This window comes from Aquarana catesbeiana, linkage group LG01, assembly GCF_042186555.1.
Source record: "Aquarana catesbeiana isolate 2022-GZ linkage group LG01, ASM4218655v1, whole genome shotgun sequence".
Classification (NCBI taxonomy): Eukaryota; Metazoa; Chordata; class Amphibia; order Anura; family Ranidae; genus Aquarana; species Aquarana catesbeiana.
Genome location: NC_133324.1, coordinates 195,354,909 through 195,375,374, shown reverse-complemented (window position 1 = coordinate 195,375,374; position 20,466 = coordinate 195,354,909). Strand labels below are relative to the sequence as shown.

Sequence of the window (20,466 nt, the reverse complement as noted above, 5' to 3'; positions counted from 1 at the left end):
CTGCTGACACTCAGGCTTTCACACTGGGATTACAGAAGAGGCATTTTTCACAGGCGCTATTTTTAGCACTAAAACACCTGAAAAACGCCTCCAGTGTGAAAGGGGTCTTAGTGTAGCTAAGACCATAACCTTTTTTTTTTCTGTTGCTTTAGTAGGGAAAGGTTAGATTCCCCATCAGGTTTTTATTGCCGGAGAGAGATTCACCCTCTCTATGTGTCCTGATGACCAATGTTGCCACTGGAACGAAATGTGGTGGTAAATTTTATATTTTACAATTGTCTTGGGACGAAGAAGTAAAGGGAAATCTTCCCTGTACTGTATATGCAGTAAAGCATGCTTTTTATACTCACTGTGGAATCTAAAAGGCTGTTTGATCCTGTCTCCTCTGATCCTCCCCTTCTTCCACAGTCCCCAAACCATCTCCTGATAAAACAGAGCCTTGGGGGCAAGCTGCACATGCTCAGTTTGGTGTGTATTGTTAGAGAGTTTTTTTTTTCTTGGGAGAGTGCATGTGATCAGCACAGGGCCAATCAGCACTGTTCAGACAGAGGGTCAGGGTCCCTGCAGCCTTATAGGACAATCAGGGGAGAATGAAAACTCCTCCTACAAGCTTTAACCAGACACTAATAGAAGTCACAAGATTGCTTTAACTGCTGATGAGAAAAGGTATTTAGCAGTTTGTATTCACTAAAATAATTGCATTTCTATGTTCTGTGGGAGATCAGATATAGGAAATATAGTTGTCTGGTGACCCCGGTTTCACAGGGGCTTCAGCTCATATAAAAGCAGTGTGAACAGCAAGCTTTGACAAAGCTTTTGCAGAGCTTTCAACATGCTTTATTAAAGCTTTAAAAGTGATTGTAAAGTCTCTTTTTTTTCACTAAAAAAACAAACATGTTATACTTACCTGCCCTGTGCAGTTGGTTTTGCACAGAGCAGCCCGAATCCTCTTCTTGGGTCCCTCTTCGGCTCTCCTGGCTCCTCCCTCCCTTTGAGGGCCCCCACAGCAAGCAGCTTGCTATGGGAGCACCCGAGCCGAGCTGCAGCTCCGTGTATCCATTTAGACACAGAGCTGCGGTTCGGCCCCCACCCCCTCTCTTTCCTAATTGGCTAACTGACTTTGATTGACAACAGCGGGAGCCAATGGTGCCGCTGCTGTATCTCAGCCAATGAGAAGGGGAGTCCCAGGCGGCTGAGGTAGTCGTAGACATCGCTGGATAGAGATGGAGCTTAGGTAAGTATTAGGGGGGCTGCTGCACACAGAAGGTTTTTTTTTTATCTTCATGCATAGAATGCATGAAGATAAAAAAACTTCTGCCTTTACAACTCCTTTAATGTACCATTCAGCTCCAGGTTGTAATGGGAGTGGTGATTGCCACTTTTGCCAAAAAGTTGCTAGCAGGCTTCAGCATTTCTTGAAGCTTGCTGAAAGCCTGCTAAGCCTGCTAGCAGATGGCTTAAAGTGACAATCAACACTCCCATTAAGATCAGTGTTCAACATCTAGAAAATGGAACTGACTGATACTTTAACTGCTTGCCAACTCCCAGTCGTCGATTGACGGCGGCAGAATGGCACTCCTGCGCAAATTGCTGTAGCTGTACGGTGGCCGCTTTAAAGAGTATAGGTATAACTTTTATTCCAATGGTCACTCTAGGTTTATAGATATATGGTAGCCACACACCTTGCCGACTAGTTCCACAACTTCTCATTTTACCAATTTGGCAACCAGATGACTACCTGACCTGACTGAAATAAATAATAACAAATCCTTAATAAATAATGGTTACTTGACTCGGAAAAAATATAATTGAATGTACAGGCAGGCCCTCGGTCTATATAATATGAAATAAATAAATAAATAAATATATATATATATATATATATATATATATATATATATATATATATATATATATACTGTATATAGCTACGCTAGGTAAAAAAACTGTGATTATATACCAAATATTAAACACTCAATAGTGCATCTATTTAACACAACTGTGTTCTCGATGCATATAAAAATAAAAGTAATAATAACTAGAAATAAAACAAATAGTAAACTAAAACAAAAAATGCCCATAAAGTGTTCATCCCATTATGTGATATTTCATGCTTTATAAAGTCTTCCTTATATTCTTTCGTGCATACAAACACCTAAGGCAAAGACCGCCACCTTTAACACAGAACCCTCACCGGATGACCATGACCCTATTCACAATATTATTATTATTTAAGGTACTTATATAGCACCGTCAATTTACGCAGCGCTTTATATATATTATTATTATTTATTATTATTTAAGGTACTTCCACTTCCCCATCTCTTCTCTTATTCAAAGTTTCATGTTACTTCATTGTGGCTTCATGTACCCTGCTCACCATGTGCTATCATTTTCTAGGCTCCTTTCCTCCACCATGGCTCATTCTCCTGCTGGCTCTGTATAGCACCGTCAATTTACACAGCGCTTTACATATACATTGAACATTCACATCAGTCCCTACCCTCAAGGAGCTTACAATCTAAGGTCCCTAACTCACATTCATATACTAGGGCCAATTTAGACAGAAGCCATTTAACCTACCAGCATGTCTTTGGAGTGTGGGAGGAAACCAGAGTAGCCGGAGGAAACCCAAACAGGCACAGGGAGAACATGCAAACTCCAGGCAGGTAGTGTCATGGTTGGGATTTGAAACAACGACCCTTTTTACTGCTAGGTGAGAGTGCTACCCACTACACCACTGTGCCGCCCAACACCACATATGGGTCATATAGCACTTTTCCTCTGCTTGGAACTACTACTTAAGTTTAATTTATTTTACTTTACTTAGCTTGGGCTAAATATAATTTCTTTGAGTGGCATGGGTTTTTGAGATTTGATCCTCCTTAGTCTATATAGTTATTTGTAAACAACCCATTCCGTTTAAAATCAATATAAAAAATACAGTATAAATACCTTTTTTCCCTTTTTTTAAAAATAAATGATGACATTTCATCTGTTCTCAGCTGCATAACAGCTGTGGTTGGGGAACCATCAGTACACTGAGCTTCCCAGTGAATGACTGTGCAGCAGGGGGGTGTGTCAGGACAAGTCTGATCATTGGAGGAGAGCACACTGAGTTCCCAGCATAGCTAGAGAACTGACCACAGTGTGCTCTTCTGCTTAGTGTGGACAGTTTTTAATAGGAAAGCAGAGGGATTTGCAGGAACACCAGGGATTTTACATAAAGGAAGCAATACAAAGAGAACAAAAGACTTTCTCATACAAGTACATGGTACAGCAGACACATGTCAGGAATATGAAGTTTTGGGGTAACAAACGCTTTCATAAGAGTAAATACATTCTATTTACTAACCAGAAAACCTTTCTCACTGTGCTTGTTCACACCATGTGCCAATAATGCCAGTGTGATGTGTGGTGCGATATCAGCAGCGATCACAGCACCGCAGTTTTATTTGCGATAGGCATGAATGAAATGTCTCTTTGACATCTCAATATAGTTTGAATAAAAAGGTAACTAGTGGCTTGCATTGTTATATAATGCAAGGCATCACTCCCAACTGCGGGCACAGAACAAACACCAGTCTGCAGATTAAAAATGGATCGTTTTAGCATGCAGGCACATGTAAATTGGCCAAAAGTCTTACGTTCTTCTAGGGGCTAAGCCTCAAGCACATTTTTGGCTTACTGAACAAAGTAAAGGGAAGCCTAGAGTTGATGCTTTGAAGACAAAAGTAGTAGTTATTAGAGTGAAACTCAGGAAGGTGCACAGTATAAGGTTTTCTGGCTAATAAAGGTAATAGCTGGCACCTTGGTGCGTGCTCTTTAGGCAGAACTTTCAGTTTTAGAGGTTTAAAATAGCTGACAGGATACTTTTAAGTCCTATGCACCCGCACGCATCTCTGTACAGCAATGTGTGTACACAGCAGGTGTGCCGCCACAGCCTTCACTGCCGCCTATAACTAGAATTAGCATGGCTCCACTGGAGCTCTGGGCTTCACAGCCCATTTTAAGTGATTTAAATATCATGTAAGCAACAGATTTAACTCCTTATTGACAAATGCTTGAGCTGCAAAAAAAGGAAGGAATAAAATACAGTTGTCAGTAAGGAGCTACCACTTTGCTGACAACTGATTAAAATCACCAGTGGAGTCCTAACATTAGGGTCTCATTCACACTCTGGCATTCCTGTGTGTTTTGTTGATGCACTCGTTAATATGTATTGTGTCACGCATTAATGTGCATTTGTTAAAGCGGTGGTAAACTCCGATTTGTCATTTTTAACCTACAGATAAGCTTATAATAAAACTTAGCTGTAAGTAAAATGAATATCTCCTGAATGTGCACTGTTTAGGAGATGGTCACATGCAGAGTCGCCACCTCATCCCTTTAAACCCGAACACATATAAATTACACAGGTTCTGAGGCTAGTTTAATGCAGATAAGGCACTAAGTGAGTTTAATTATCACCTTAATCAGCCACAGAACCTGTGTAATTAATATGTGTTTGGGTTGGTTTAAAAGGATGATAGGAAAAGGGGGAAGGCAGTTTCTTGCCACCCCTTTTCCTCATGGGAGAGCGGCGGGAATGGCAGTTTCAAGTTCCCCCTGGGAGCCTGCTGCTCTCAGGGGAAACACAGGTGGCTCACATGACTCAGAGAGGGGTACAGGTGACCTCTCATGAGTCATAGGTAAAAGCCCGGAAAAATCTGGTTTGAACTGGATGGAGTTAGGCTAGTTAGGGATATAAAAAGGGGTTCCGTAGCTAGCGGGCTCATTCGCCTCAGAAGAGGAGCTGTGGTGTTCTCTCTGGGGGTTATCTCCCTGAACAAACAGCGTCTTCTGAGGCCGGAAGATGAGTCTCCTGCGGCGGCTAATCGAGCGGGCTGGCGAGGATGGCGGAGAAGCCTGGATTCGCCAGTGCTTAGACCTACCTCGCTCTTCGAGTCAAGAGGCTCCGGTGGGAGCCGCAACATTCAGCGCTGGATCCGAGTTGGTGTTGGCTGCGGAAGAGCGACTAGACAAAGGAGTCCGGGAGCCCACACAGCACCAGGAAGAAGTTAGGCAAGTGAACGAAGACGAAGATCCAGGGCGGCGCCGAAGAGGAGGCACCACCCCCGTGAGTGAGCCCGCAAAGAGACGGCGTATCCCTCGCTGTGGATACTCCCCCTCTCCGCCTCGCTCTGCTGCTGCAAAAAGAGCTGGTCCTTCTCAGGATCGTGGCAGAGAAGTGTCGGGCGGAGCTAGGGGAGTGTCGAATAACAGACACGGGCAAGCCCAGCGAAGAGATGAAGCGTCGAGAGGCAATTCGGTGGGCGTGTCAAGAGGCGGATTAGAAGGCGGGACAGTCGGTGGCATCGAATAGAGGGATCGGGCTTCTTCACAGCAATCACAGCCGTCTCCATGGCAACAAACAACGGTAGCAGCAAGCGAAGCAGGGCCTTCACATAGGCCTGCTTCAGTATCTCCGGCGAATGATTCAACAGATGTTATTCCTTATCAGCAAGGTATGAGTGAGCCATCATTTAACCTTTTGTTATCCAACATAGCTGCAATGTTATTAAGTTAGCAAAGGAATTGCATAATGTTAACAATAACACTCAGACTGAAAGAGCTGGTGCTATAGTAAATAATGATCTGTCAGCTGTGGGTGTTTGGTCGCCATTTAGTGGTACATCTGCTAATGGCGATCAAAATCCTCTAATTAATACAGATATAGGTTTCTTCTTATCAGTCTGCTAAATCACAGAATTTGCCTGAAACTTTTTAAAAAGAGTCTATGTCATGCAAGGTTACTCCTTTAGGTTATCATTTATCGAATCTAACTAAAGAAACAATTTGGCAGGGGGAATTTATTGACATTTTGTCTTTACTTCCATCCGCTAAAGACTTTATTGGAAAAACGGTTAAAAGAGATGATGATGACAGACGTAGACCTGTACAAAAATCTTTTAATAATTGATTGCAGGCCTTTTGTATTTTTTCGGGAGTTTTATGTGAAAAATCTCCCAAAAAAAGTGCTGATATATTCCAACACCTGGATATCATTATCGAAGCTTTCAGAAATTTTGGTGGAACTTCATGGTATAATTACGTTGAAGCATTTCGTCAAAAATTATCCGTTCACCTTAATTTAAAATGGGGAGTTAAGGACGTAGGCCTTTGGCTGAATCTTTTTCTGCCCCAAAGACCTTCATATCCTAAGCAGATCACAAATACTCAAATGTCAAGCAATTCCGGTTTTAAAAAAGGAATATGCTTCAACTTTAATGACAGCCAGTGTAGATGGCCAAATTCATGCAAATACAGACATGAGTGTGCTTTCTGCGCCAGAAGTGACATGCAGCATTTTTTCTGTGCTGCAACGCATGTGCATTTACACTGTGCTGCCTTTCTAATGCATGTAACATTCCAACATGTATCATGCATTGCACTGCATCAGAGAAGTGTAAAAGCACTAGATCTCCCCTCATCCAATCTAATCCAATGAGATGAAGAGCAAGCACCAACCTATCATCACTCTACATTAGCTGGATGTCTCAGTTACAGCTCAGGCCCTAAATGGGAGGAATTGGAGAGTGGGCTTGGAAACTTCCCAAAACATTGCACTTTTAGTACAGTAGTGCTCAGCAAGTATCTAATATCCTTTGTATGTATGGGTCATGACTTGCAGGTAAATGCAGGAGGAATACAAATTCATAGGTAGATTACTAGTATATACAAATATATACTGGCTGGGAGAAAGCTTCTGGTAATTGGATAATTTCCTAACATCTAATTTCATCGTCTATGTCTATGACATACTCATAATATTTGCTAACTATCCGGTAGTATAAAAAAAAACAAAAAACTTTCCAAGTTCCCATTTTACTTACCTGACACTGATGATGGTCACACAATGATCTTTCTCTCTACTTCTCTTCTTTGCTGGGTGTCCACGTTACTGCCTGTTTGTGACACTTTCAGTGTCCTAGTCCTCCCTCTTCATAGGTCCCAGAGTAAGGGGGGGTAGTAAGGGGACCAGTGCCCAAGAAGAGAATGAGCAGGGGAAATTGTCTAATTCCTAGGGAAGGAAATTAGCTTGGCTCACAGGGGAAAACTGAATGGCTTAAGCCTGGTACACGCTATAAGTTTTTCTTTTTTTCAACCCAACGGGTTGAATGTTAGTGCAATGTTAGTGTAGCAATCTCACCCACTGTGCCATCATTTTATGACAGACCTTCCACCGCCAGAACACACCGTCATTGGCTGCCAGCGGTGATCGGATGCTGGTTTTCCAGCATGCACATTCAACAGAAGCCAGTCATGAGATTGGCTTCTGTTGGACAGGCAGCTGTACACACACAAGAGTCAGCCGGTTTCTACTGTGGTGGCTGATTTCGGCTGATATTTGGCCCGTGTGTACCCAGCCTAACAAGGAGATGATTGTAATCAAGACTGAGGAGTAATGTAAAGAAGCCCATAGATGATTCTTTTTTTTTTCATTCAACGGTTTGAACTAAAAAAAAAAAAAATAATAGGTGAAATATTGGGGGATTTTGTATATGTGGAAAAACAAACCACATCCGAGGAAGTCATAGAAATACCAAAAATAACAAAATGGACTTTAACAGTGCCCCAAAGAGTAACCATGATGAAGGGTAGCCATGATGAGTCCTGGCAGACTTAGAAAGGATATACTGTTGCTGGACTTCCGCCTTGTGGTATGTTGATTCTGCTGGCTCGCTGCAGAAAGTAGATTCTTGGGGTATCCTGAAACTAAATGTCTGTACCCCCTTTTAGTTGCTCATTACCGTTGGTTTTACTACATATACCTTCAGATCCATATGTCCAACCAAGGAGATGATTGCTATTTTTATTTCTACTCTACATGCACTAAGATGCTTAATAGCTGTCAATAGAGAAATTAACGGTGGAGCAGCAAAGAACCTTTAGGCATAAGCCACGGAGGACATCTTTTCGTAGAGCACCTGCACATGGAAGCAGAGAGTCAAGGGTTCAATTGTGATAATGTTCCATTTGTCACTGGCTCCTGGTACGGACCCTCCATTGAGGTCCAATCTCTATCTGCATGGAAGACCTGTCTGAGTTCTGGACATTTGGTTGCCATACCTGGACCCATTGTTGTTGATCGATCAAATGTCTGCTTCTGGAGTGATCCCTCTGCAGGCTCCATCTGTATCTGAGTTGGTACCACCGATGAGCATCTGGCTTTCGGCCAACATATGCCCAATTGACCTACTGTCGTACGACAGGTGGGTCCACCTTGTCTGGTAAGAAGTATTTATCTACAACTTTCCATTAGACGAATGTCCATCCCGTTTTGTATGTGCCACACAGCCATCTCCTTGCCTTCATCATCCCATTATTTGTCATTGAGGAATTAACTACAGTCATCTGATTGGACACAACTTCTATGAAGTTCACCTATACTTCCTCTTTTTAGTGTTTGGACTTTGTTCTGTTATTGTCACTACACATTATTGTTTTTAACCTCCTCACAAGGTTTTTAAATATTACACCATTTTTATCTTGTGTCATGGCACTTATATTCACGATTTATATTTATATACCTTGGTCCACCTTATTCATGGTGTTCCATTCTGGTATTCTTCATAATTCTTTTGTTTATATACAGTGGGGACCGAAAGTATTCAGACCCAATTAAATTTTTTACTCTTTGTTATATTGCAGCCATTTGCTAAAATCATTTAAGTTCATTTTTTTCCTCATTAATGTACACAACGCACCCCATATTGACAGAAAAACACAGAGTTGTTGACATTTTTGCAGATTTATTAAAAAAGAAAAACTGAAATATCACATGGTCCTAAGTATTCAGACCCTTTGCTCAGAATTTAGTAGAAGCACCCTTTTGATCTAATACAGCCATGAGTCTTTCTGGGAAAGATGCAACAAGTTTTTCACACCTGGATTTGGGGATCCTCTGCCATTCCTCCTTGCAGATCCTCTCCAGTTCTGTCAGGTTGGATGGTAAACGTTGGTGGACAGCCATTTTTAGGTCTCTCCAGTTATGCTCATTCGGGTTTAAGTCAGGGCTCTGGCTGGGCCATTCAAGAACAGTTGTTGTGAAGCCACTCCTTTGTTATTTTAGCTATGTGCTTAGGGTCATTGTCTTGTTGGAAGGTAAACCTTCAGCGCAGTTTGAGGTCCTGAGCACTCTGGAGAAGGTTGTCGGCCAGGATATCCCTGTACTTGGCCGCATTCATTTTTCCCTCGATTGCAAACAGTCGTCCTGTCCCTGCAGCTGAAAAACACCCCCACAGCATGATGCTGCCACCACCATGCTTCACTGTTCGGACTGTATTGGACAGTGCCTGGTTTTCTCCACACATACCGCTTAGAATTAAGGCCAAAAAGTTCTATCTTGGTCTCATCAGACCAAAGAATCTTATTTCTCACCATCTTGGAGTCCTTCGGGTGTTTTTTTAGCAAACTCCATGCGGGCTTTCATTTGTCTTGCACTGAGGAGAGGCTTCCGTTGGGCTACTCTGCCATAAGGCCCCGACTGGTGGAGGGCTGCAGTGATGGTTGACTTTCTACAACTTTCTCCCATCTCCCGACTGCATCTCTGGAGCTCAGCCACAGTGATCTTTGGGTTCTTCTTTACCTCTCTCACCAAGGCTCTTCTCCCCTGATAGCTCAGTTTGGCCGGACGGCCAGCTCTAGGAAGGGTTCTGGTCATCCCAAACGTCTTCCATTTAAGAATTATGGAGGCCACTGTGCTCTTAGGAACCTTAAGTGGAGCAGAATTTTTTTGTAACCTTGGCCAGATCTGTGCCTTGCGACAATTCTGTCTCTGAGCTCTTCAGGCAGCTCCTTTGACCTCATGATTCTCATTTGCTCTGACATGCACTGTGAGCTGTAAGGTCTTATATAGACAGGTGTGTGGCCTTCCTAATCAAGTCCAATCAGTATAATCAAACACGGCTGGACTCACATGAAGGTGTAGAACCATCTCAGGGATGATCAGAAGAAGTGGACAGCACCTGAGTTAAATATAGTCACAGAAAAGTGTCACAGCAAAGGGTCTGAATACTTAGGACCATGTGATATTTCAGTTTTTCTTTTTTAATAAATCTGCAAAAATGTCAACAACTCTGTGTTTTTCTGTCAATATGGGGTGCGTTGTGTACATTAATGAGGAAAAAAATGAACTTAAATGATTTTAGCAAATGGCTGCAATATAACAAAGAGTGAAAAACTTAAGGGGGTCTGAATACTTTCCGTCCCCACTGTATTTCACTTGGACTTTGTTGGTTTTAGTGTTAGCAGCTTCTTATTGAGTGGTTCAGCACAGCAATTTTTTCCACTTTCCCCAAAGAGTAACGCACAGTATAATCATTATTTAAAATCATCTGGAAGGTTTAACCTCAAATTACACTTTATTGATATGAACATTAAGAGCTAGACAAAATCTGACTAAAATATTAAAAGAAAACAAATACAGTAAAGCCCACTATGTAAAGCTAGTCAATATAGACATGCATTGCAGCATTATAATGAGTATATATGTAATAGCAATAACTCCAGTTGGAGTAAATTTTCTATTGCAAATATGGCTCTGATTCCCCAACATGTTCTGCAGGAGTCTCTACCTGCTTCCTCAGAAGGATAATAGCCACTACTAATGAAAAAGGACAAAAAACATATACCGTACATACAAAAACCATTAAAAAAAGTGACTCTATTCAATGTGGATGGGGGAATCCTCCCGTTGTGCCATTGTTCACTGATCAGCGCTGCGGGCTATAGTTGCAGCAAAAAATCTCACAGAATGGTTGTCCAGAATTCAATCAGTAGATCCACTTCTGTACAATCACCTTGCCCATTCACGGATTGAAATTCGGCCAGTTCAACAGGCATGGAAAGCTTAACTGATGCACAGTAAATTTCATTTTTGCCTGGAGTTGGGCTTTAACTTGAACAAGTGCAATAAGAAATATCTATTCAGCACTGGATGATCTACTAGATGTACTAGTTGTACTCTGGAAAAAAAAAATTAATAATGTTGTACTCTATATGTGTTGAGGTGTGCTGTGTTAAGGCACTTGTACTTGTAATTCAATACATGGACTGTTCACATCTGTGTGTTTCTGAATGATAAAATGCTTGCAGCTTATTGATTAGGTACACATGGGTGCCCTGCAAAAATGAATGTCATTGCCAAACACTGCTCTTAGTTGCATGCATTAATGCACATTTTACTGCACGTAACCACAACGTATCAGTGTGAATGAGCCCTAAATATTGTGAACAAGCTTTATCGAGTACTTTAAAAGATTACATTTACCTCACTGCCCCTTTCCGTCATGTTCACGTAATCAAAGTCACATACCACAAAAGCAGTGATATAGGTTGACATTTTCAGAGTAGTGTTAAATGTTGTAACCGTCCATTTAGTTCCATTTTCATCCTCCCTTTCGGACATAGCTGCAGGAAAAGGAATTCCATTTACTAAAGAGATATTCAAACAAACACAGGTTTGACACAGAACAGAAATACACACACCCCCCGTTTCAGTTCATACAGTAAAATATAAAGCACTGCGGATATTGAATAATGTAACGTATACAAGGTACACTAACTTGTATCAACTTATCATAAATCTTTTTAACCCTTTTGCACTATCAGTGCCTAGATACCCGGGCCAAGTTTTGCAGCATCACGTGTCAGTTAACAATAATTAACCTCCCTGACGGTATTCCCGAGTCTGGCTCGGGGTCGAATTTCAGTACCAAAAGTGGTAACCCCGAGCCAGAATCGGGATCGCATCACAGGATCCAGGAAGAGCTTACTTACCTTGTCCCCAGGATCCTGTGATGTCTCCCCGCAGTGTGAGCGGCTCGTCCTCCGCTCGATTCATCACGGAGCCAGGCTCTGTTCCCTGCGAGCGTTGCGACGCATGGGGACGGAGAACGGCACCAAATTCAAAAAGTGAAACACACACAGTACATACAGTATAATGTAATCTTAGGCCCCTTTCACACTGGGGCGGTTTGCAGGCGCTAATGCGCTAATAGCGCCTGCAAACCGACCTGAAACAGCCGCTGCTGTCTCTCCAGTGTGAAAGCCCCGAGGGAGCGGTACGCTAGCAGGACGGGAAAAAAAAGTCCTGCTAGCAGCATCTTCAGAGCGGTGAAGGAGCGGATTGTATACCGCTCCTTCACCGCTCCTGCCCATTGAAATCAATGGGACAGCGAGGCTATAGCGCCGGCAAAGCTCCTCTGCTGAGATGCTTTGTGGTGGTTTTTAACCCTTTCTCGGCCGCTAGCGGGGATAAAACCGCCCCGCTAGCGGGCGAATACCGACGGTAAAGCGCCGCTTACAATAGCAGCGTTTTACCGCCGACACCGCCCCAGGGCCCTTACAGATTACATTACTGTATGAATTTATTTCACATCCCTTTTGTCCCTAGTGGTTTCTCCAGTGCCCTGCATGCAGTTTTATATTATAAAAACTAAGAAAAAAGGGACACAAATGAGGGAGGAAGGAGGAATGCTGCTCACCCCTAATGATCAGAGCAAAAATGGAAAGAGGGTTTCCCCAGATGGGGTTTTTAGGCAGCAAAATTAAAGTATTAAACCAATGTTTGTAAAAAAGATTTATATTTTATTGTACAAAAGTTACTTCAACACAACAGTTAAAATATAGAGTGTTTACAAGTCTCATGACAACCAACACATATGATGCAGACATATTTTCACAACAACATTGTATATATATTGTCAGTATCAAAGAAATGGAACTGACTCGTTTCGACCTATATATCCCAGGTCTTCTTCAGAGGTCAGTCTGCTAAAAATATACAACAAAAGTACATATATCAGAATTTGATTACATGTATTTTAGAGAAGGTATACCATATTCTATATAACATAGTTACCCAATGGTGCGTGTCCTAAGACGAGAAGCTTCCTATAAAAGGGTCCCCTTAAAATCAAAAATTGCCTGCTCACTTTTCCCCCAGAGGTGGGTTAGGTGCTGCCTAAAAACCCCATCTGGAGAAACCCTCTTTCCATATATCATAAAAACTGTTCTTTCTGCCTGGAAACTGCACTGTCCATAGCAACCAAAACTGTCCCTTTACATCAAAAGTGGTTTTTAGACCAGCTAGAAAACAGCGATAATAAATTAGAATCACTTGCAGAATTGAGCGATAGTGATTTGTGGGGAGATCCGTCATCAAACACTGAAAGTAAAGACAGTGACAATTCTGCAACTGAGCAAATTTCAGTGTATTTGATTTGATTACATTATTGAATCATTTTTATTATTATTTGGTATAATTATTTATAGTTATTTATAATATTATAATTTATGATTTTGTTTTTCCTTGTCAAAAGAAGTTTATTGAGTATACAATGTTATAAAGATACATAAAGTAAGTTTACAAGGATCTATAAAGTAAGCTCATTGTTTTACAGTAGGGTTTATATAGGTAAATATCATGAAATTTCAAATATTAAACATTGGTTTCACGTAAACCTAAATTAAAGATATATATCATTTCCTTAGTTACTTTTGTAGGTATTTAAATGATTTATACCTACTATACATATTGTTTACAAGTAGAGTGTATATAGGTCAAATAAATTCTGATAATGAGCTTTAATCGTAAGGTGGAGAAAAGGAAAGAGAAAGAAGAAAAAGGGTTGAAAGGAAGAGGTATGGTCCACAAGGTTGTCCCGCTCGTCAGTTTATTATTCTTTTTAGTTCTCTTTGAAGCCTTAGAATGGGTGTCTCTGTAAGTCATTTAATCTGTTACCATGGCAACAGGACAGAGTCATTGAAGTTTAACAGGAACTGTTGTTTTATCCAAGGATGCCAAAGTTTTTCAAATTTTGGAATTTGATTTTGATCGATGGCTACCATCTTAGCATGGGACATTGTATTATTCATTCTGTGAATTGTTTCTGCTAGTACCAATGTAGGAGATTTCCATGCCTTGGCCACTGTTTGTTTTGCAGCCGTTATTAGTTGGATCATAAGTTTGAATTGAGAGAGTGTTAACCATTCCGGTTTTAGATTAAGTAAAGTTAAATATGGATCTGGTTGTATTATTTTTTTAAATATTGATTTTGTTTTTCAAACTTTATCATACCTGGGATGTCTACTAGATTTAAGTGTATTATTCCTAAGAATTACAGGCCTACAATATAAAACGCCAAATTTCCATGCAAAATAATTGTACCGCTTTCAGCACCTAAAATCTGAAATAATCATACCGCCAGGGAGGTTAATGACTAATTTGCATGTCTTAAAATATATATTTTTTTATAAATGCCTTAATAATACATCTTTTTTTTAGAGACATACATATAAGGTTTTTATTGGGTAAACTGTTTTAATTTAAAAAAAAAAGTGCTGTTTTACCTATAGGCTGACAACTGCACAGAAATGTACAAAAAAAAAAAATTACTTTTCTTTTCTGATTTTTATATACTCATTATTTTCAACGGTGCCTTGGTTTGAGAGTAACTTGGTTTGAGAGTGTTTTGCAAGACAAGCAAAATGTTTTAATATATTCTGACTTGATATACCAGCGATGTCTTGATATACAGGTAGTGTCATGTCACAACTGAGTATAAAAGAGAAGAGAGGCACCTCTAAGTGTAGCAATATGGTTACATTTAATGAAGGTACATTTAGCAACATATTTTTACACTTGGAGGCGCCTCTCTTCTCTGTTATACTCTGTAGCTCCTGCTGAATTTTGCTTCTAATCCCCTTGTGGAGGCTTCCATTTGTAGATGGACATTTTATGGTTACACTACCTGGTCACATTGCTATAATCTTTTTATATGGACTATAAACTGAAGGATCTATGAATAAATGGTTGTGGAACGAATCATTTGAGTTTCTATTATTTTTTATGGAGAAATTCGCTTTGATATACAAGTGCTTTGGATTACAAGCATGTTTCTGGAACGAATTATGCTCGCAATCCAAGGTTTTACTGTATTTAATATTTGAACTGTTGATTCTAAATTCTGGGATATAATAAACTATTTTGGGCTATTTACTGAGTAAAAATAAATTACATCTATTGATTGCTGTCCTGCCTGGCTGCTACTCAGTTCGGTAAAGGTGTTATCTTTATTCAGCCCCCACAGTACCATAACCACTGAACATCTGGTGCTGAGACTTGTAGTTTCAGTGGTAGTACACTGATCATAGCAAGTTGTTTATCCTACACCTCCTTCAATCAGAAAAAAACACAATATTGTTTTTAAAGTAGGTAAGGATTTCTGTAATTAGAGGAGGGGTAAAGAGATATCACAATCTCCCCTCCTCCAATCACAGAAAGTCTCAGTGCTGGACGTTCAACGGTGTCAGTAGGGCAGAGGTTGGTGTCAATAGAGCAGTGGACGGTGTCAGCAGAGCAGTATGGCAATTGACTTTGTTAGTAGGGCAGTGGACAAAGTCAGTAGTGGTAGTAGGGCAGTGGAGGGTGTCAGTCATTTTTTTTTTTCCTTGTCAAAAGAAGTTTATTGGGGGCAGGAGGCGGAGCCTAGCGGAGCAGACATGCATTGTTAGAGCTCCACACCGCTGAGGAGAGAAGAGAAGGACAAAGCGGAGCCTGCAGGCTCAAAAGGTATCCATTTGAAGCTTTTTGCCCCAGGGAACAAACTGTGAAAGTTTGGGCAGGAAATATGGTACTGGGAGGAAACCGTGGCAGAAATAAAAATCACCTCACAAAGAGCTCACAGGCACTCACTGTAGCTGAAGCAGCTCCAGTCACCTCACAAGATACAGCATCAGGGCGCTCTCACAGACAGAAAATGTCACAGCAAGACTCTCCATTGAGAACAAATCCTCTCACAAACTTCTCCACAAGCCTCCTCAGTATCCCCAGTAATATTATTACAATTTGAAAAGATGCTTCATAAGGCTTTAAAACAAACCTCAGACCAAATAACAAAAAGCCTAACCAAAGAAATAAGAGAGCTGGGAAACAGCACCGCAGCCTTAGAAATAAAAATGGATGAAATTGAAATTACAACCCAAGAAAATATAACAGAATTGGAACAATTAAAAAAAGAGAATTTAATACTTCAAACTAAGCTCGAAGATTACGAAAATAGAGCCAGACATTCAAACTTGCGCATAAGGGGAATACCTGAAACTGTGACAGACCTGCAATCTACTATTACTGCTCTATTACAAGAACTAAAGCCAGATATCCCTATTGAACGTTTAGAACTGGACAGAGTACACAGAGCCCTCACAGCCAAAAAGAAAGATGGACCCCCACGTGATATAATTACAAAATTTCATTATTACAGAACGAAAGAACAAATACTAATTGCTGCAAGAGAGAAAAAGGAACTTAATTTTCAAGGACACAATTATCAAATTTTTGCTGACCTATCCCAACTTACTATTACTAAAAGACGATCCATGAAACCCCAACTAATGGAACTGCAACGCCACAACATTATGTATCAATGGGGCTTCCCCTTTTCAGTCAGATTTAACTACCAAGGTACAATTTACAGAAGCAGATCAGCAGATGAACTACAACAAACCCTTTTAAAATTAAATCTGACAGAACCCACAAGCAGCAACACTCCCACACGCAGAAGAATGGCATCATCTTCACCTTCAGCCAGCACCCAGAAAATTTCAGAACAAAATGGGAATCATCATTCTCACAAAAGAGGCCGTTATGCCACATCATCCATGGACCAAGAAGATTCAATGAACTGACATCCTAATTCCTGATATCTCTTCATTTATTATACTAAGAGATGGTTCTCTATAAAAAAACCTATATTTATAACTGAATGTAACTGCATTCTGATAGTCACACACTGTGTGGGATCATGTTACATTCCAGTTATATTTCTTATTACTTCTGATTCATATAGCCTTAGAATATATAAGTGAAATAAGGAAATTCTTGTTCAGTTATATATTATCAGGTAATAACAATAGATTTATTACTTTTTAGGACAAATATGTTCAATAATCCAGAAGTAATGGAAGCTTTTTCTTTCTTTTCTTAAAACAAATATATTATTACCTAACTAGTTCCTAGAATTATGTTTTTGTTTATTCTAATCTGAAGCAATACAACCTCAATTTTATGAGTTGACATATCTAAACAGTTACATATGAATAAAATATGTAATTGTTTACTCTAAAAGGGTTAAAATCCCAAAATAATTCAAACTATCTTCATCAATACCAAAGTTATTAACAGTACCTTTCTAACTGAATTATTTAGCCTAGGGCAAGACTAACCATATACAACCACCCTGGAATAAATAATTTCAACAAAAACTATATTCTGCACTCCAATTAATGAAACATCATTTTGATGTCTTTTGATATAGCACTTCTCTCCTGTAAGCGGAAGATCCGTGTACCCCCATTAGCCCTCCTCATTCTCCCAACCATATTATGTGGGAGTGTGACGAAGGCACTTATTCCCCTGAGAGAGATATTTATTCTCTTTCACGGGTAAATTGTGATTACTTGCAAAAAATAATTTATACAATGTATCATCTAATCTCATATGTTTTTTGTTTACTCTTTACTCCAGAATTCACTGGTTTCTTTTCTATCTATTCATCTCTTCAGTCCACACAGGTTGATCTGCGCAGTCAGCTCTGCATAGCAAAAGTAAGTCAAAACTATTTGATCCATTGCCATGGCACCACTGAATATACTTTCCCTGAATGTTCAGGGAATAAATGTCCCTCAAAAAAGGACCAAAGCCTTCCGTACTTTCCATAACAAGAAGTCTCACATAGTATGCCTCCAAGAAACACACTTCACGAAAGATTCTACTCCAAAATATTTCTCCTTTTTATCAACAAATTTACACGGCTTCTGCCTGTACCAAGCAAAGGGGAACTCTAATTGCATTTCACTGATCCACACCATTCACCTTATCATCAGAAATTAAAGACCCAGAAGGTAGATACCTGATACTCATGGGTTATATAATGGATACAGCAATCACGGTGATTTCCTACTACACTCCTAACAAACAACCTACACCATTCCTCTCACGTATATTACAAGTGATTAATACACACAAAATAGGAACAGTGATAATGTGTGGGGATTCGAACCAGGTCCTTCTCCCATTTCTAGATAAATCACCTTTTACACCATCCAAAATAACCTCTAGATTACCTTTTTCTCAACTTCTTTCCAAATACAATCTGGTAGATTCATGGAGAGAAAGTAACCCAATGAAAAAGAAATTCACTTATTTCTCGCACCCTCATCAAACCTTCACCAGAATAGATCATATTTTTCTAACAATAGGAATGATACCAGAAATTATTGCATCAGATGTAATTCCGATTCCGTGGTCTGACCATAATGCAGTATACACTACTATAGCCTCAGCCATACCAAAAGCGCATGACCCAACGTGGTACCGGACATAATGCTCAAACACCCACTACATCAGATGGCCATTGAACAAGCTTTAAAGGAATACATATCAATTAATAATACAACAGACATCTCCCCAATAACACTGTGGGAAGCTCATAAGCCTGTCTTGCGTGGTACAATTCAAAGACAAATGGCACTATTTAAACGGGAACGCAAAAATCTAGCAAAAAAACTAGAATTCAATTTTAATGCAGCCTACATATCATTTCAAGATAATCCATCTCAGAGTACAAAATCTCATCTGGAAAAATCTAGATTGGAATACGATCTATTTCTCACTGAGTCAGTTGATAAATCCCTCAAACGCTCCAAACACAATTTCTACATGAATACAAACAAACCAGGTACATATTTGGCTCGGGCATTAAATTCAACTAACAAATCTTTCAAACCAATACGTTTGAAATTATCAAAAAATGTTTAAACTTGTAATCCAGTTAAAATAGTCCATAAATTTCACTCACATCTCGCAACTTTATACAAGACAAACAATGAATTTAATCCTACAGAGGCTGAATCCTTCTTCTCAAAAATAACCTTACCTGAGTTATCTCAGAATCAAAAAAGCAGTTTGGATGAGCCTATAACTATAGATGAAGTTGCTAATGCCATAAAAGACCTAAAACTTAACAAAAGACCAGGCCCAGACGGCTACTCGGCTTTATACTATAAAACATTCTCAGAAATACTCTCTCCCATTCTCACTGAAACTTTTAACAAACTTCTAGATGGACATTCTTTTCGGCAAGAAACATTAATGGCAATTGTTTGTATGATCCCAAAACCCGTTTCTGATAATACTTCCTGTGTGAATTATCGGCCTATCTCTCTGTTAAACCTCGATATTAAATTATTAGCAAAAATAATAGCAAAACGCCTCAATAGCATTATAGGAAAATTAATACATAGAGATCAAGTAGGCTTCATGCCAAATAGACAGGCAGGCGATAATATACGCAGAGCAGTGTTATTGGCACATATTGCTAAAAAACGGAAAATCCCTTTATGTTTTCTATCTCTCGATATTAAGAGGGCATTTGACACAGTATCCTGGCAATATATGCAATATTCATTACAAAAATGGGGTTTTGGACCCCACTTTTTAACATGGATCAAAGCATTATATAATAAACCCAAAGCCTATATAAAATATGCTGGATACAAATCTGAAGCCTTTAATATCGAAAGAGGTACCCGACAGGGTTGCCCATTATCTCCCTTATTATTTGCCCTTATACTCGAACCCATGGCCCAATACATCAGAACAAACCAAACTATAACTGGCATTGAAGTAGGAGGTATTACACACAAATTATGTATATTTGCAGACGATATATATTACTTTTTCTATCATCACCACAGGTCTCTGGTCCTAACTTAATACCAGCTCTTGATGGATCTGCAGCCCTATCCGGCCTTATGATTAATCCTAAGAAATGCCTATTGCTTAATATTTCACTCACAAACATGGAATTGATCCCGGCTAGGGCTGCACTCCCATTCACATGGGCAGAAAAATCAATCCCATATCTTGGAATTCATTTAACAGCATCTCATTCTGACTTATTCTCAACCAATTATCCTCCTGTATTAAGACAGATCACAAATCTAATAAAACAATGGTCGCAACTTCTTTTATCCTGGATAGGGAAGATTAATGCAATCAAAATGACTATTCTACCCAAATTGCTTTATCTATTCAGAGTCCTCCCTATTCCAATTCCTTCCTATTTTTTTGAGAATAGTACAAAAAAGAGCAACTTTGTTTATATGGGGCTCTTCTAAACCACGTATACCTATACACACACTACATCTTCCCAAAAATAAAGGAGGCCTGGGATACCCTAATTTTACTAACTACTACAGAGCAGCACATTTGGCCAGTCTGTCCAAATACCATGCAAAACAGGAAATCCCATTATGGGTATTTATAGAGGCTTCAGAAAATGACCCTCTATTAATATCAAATTTATTATGGCTTGATCCTAAAGACCGCTTTAAAATTCATAATCCCATAACTAAACA

General features: G+C 39.8%; 1 protein-coding gene across 1 annotated transcript in view; it reads right to left on the bottom strand.

The window, feature by feature from the left end:
• LVRN (laeverin) overlaps positions 1-20,466 on the bottom strand; it is a 252,227-nt gene that overhangs the window by 104,738 nt on the left and 127,023 nt on the right. The window contains exon 3 of the mRNA XM_073624650.1: positions 11,315-11,454. Within this exon, the coding sequence (XP_073480751.1) occupies positions 11,315-11,454 (140 nt within the window). The remainder of the gene's footprint in view (positions 1-11,314; positions 11,455-20,466) is intronic.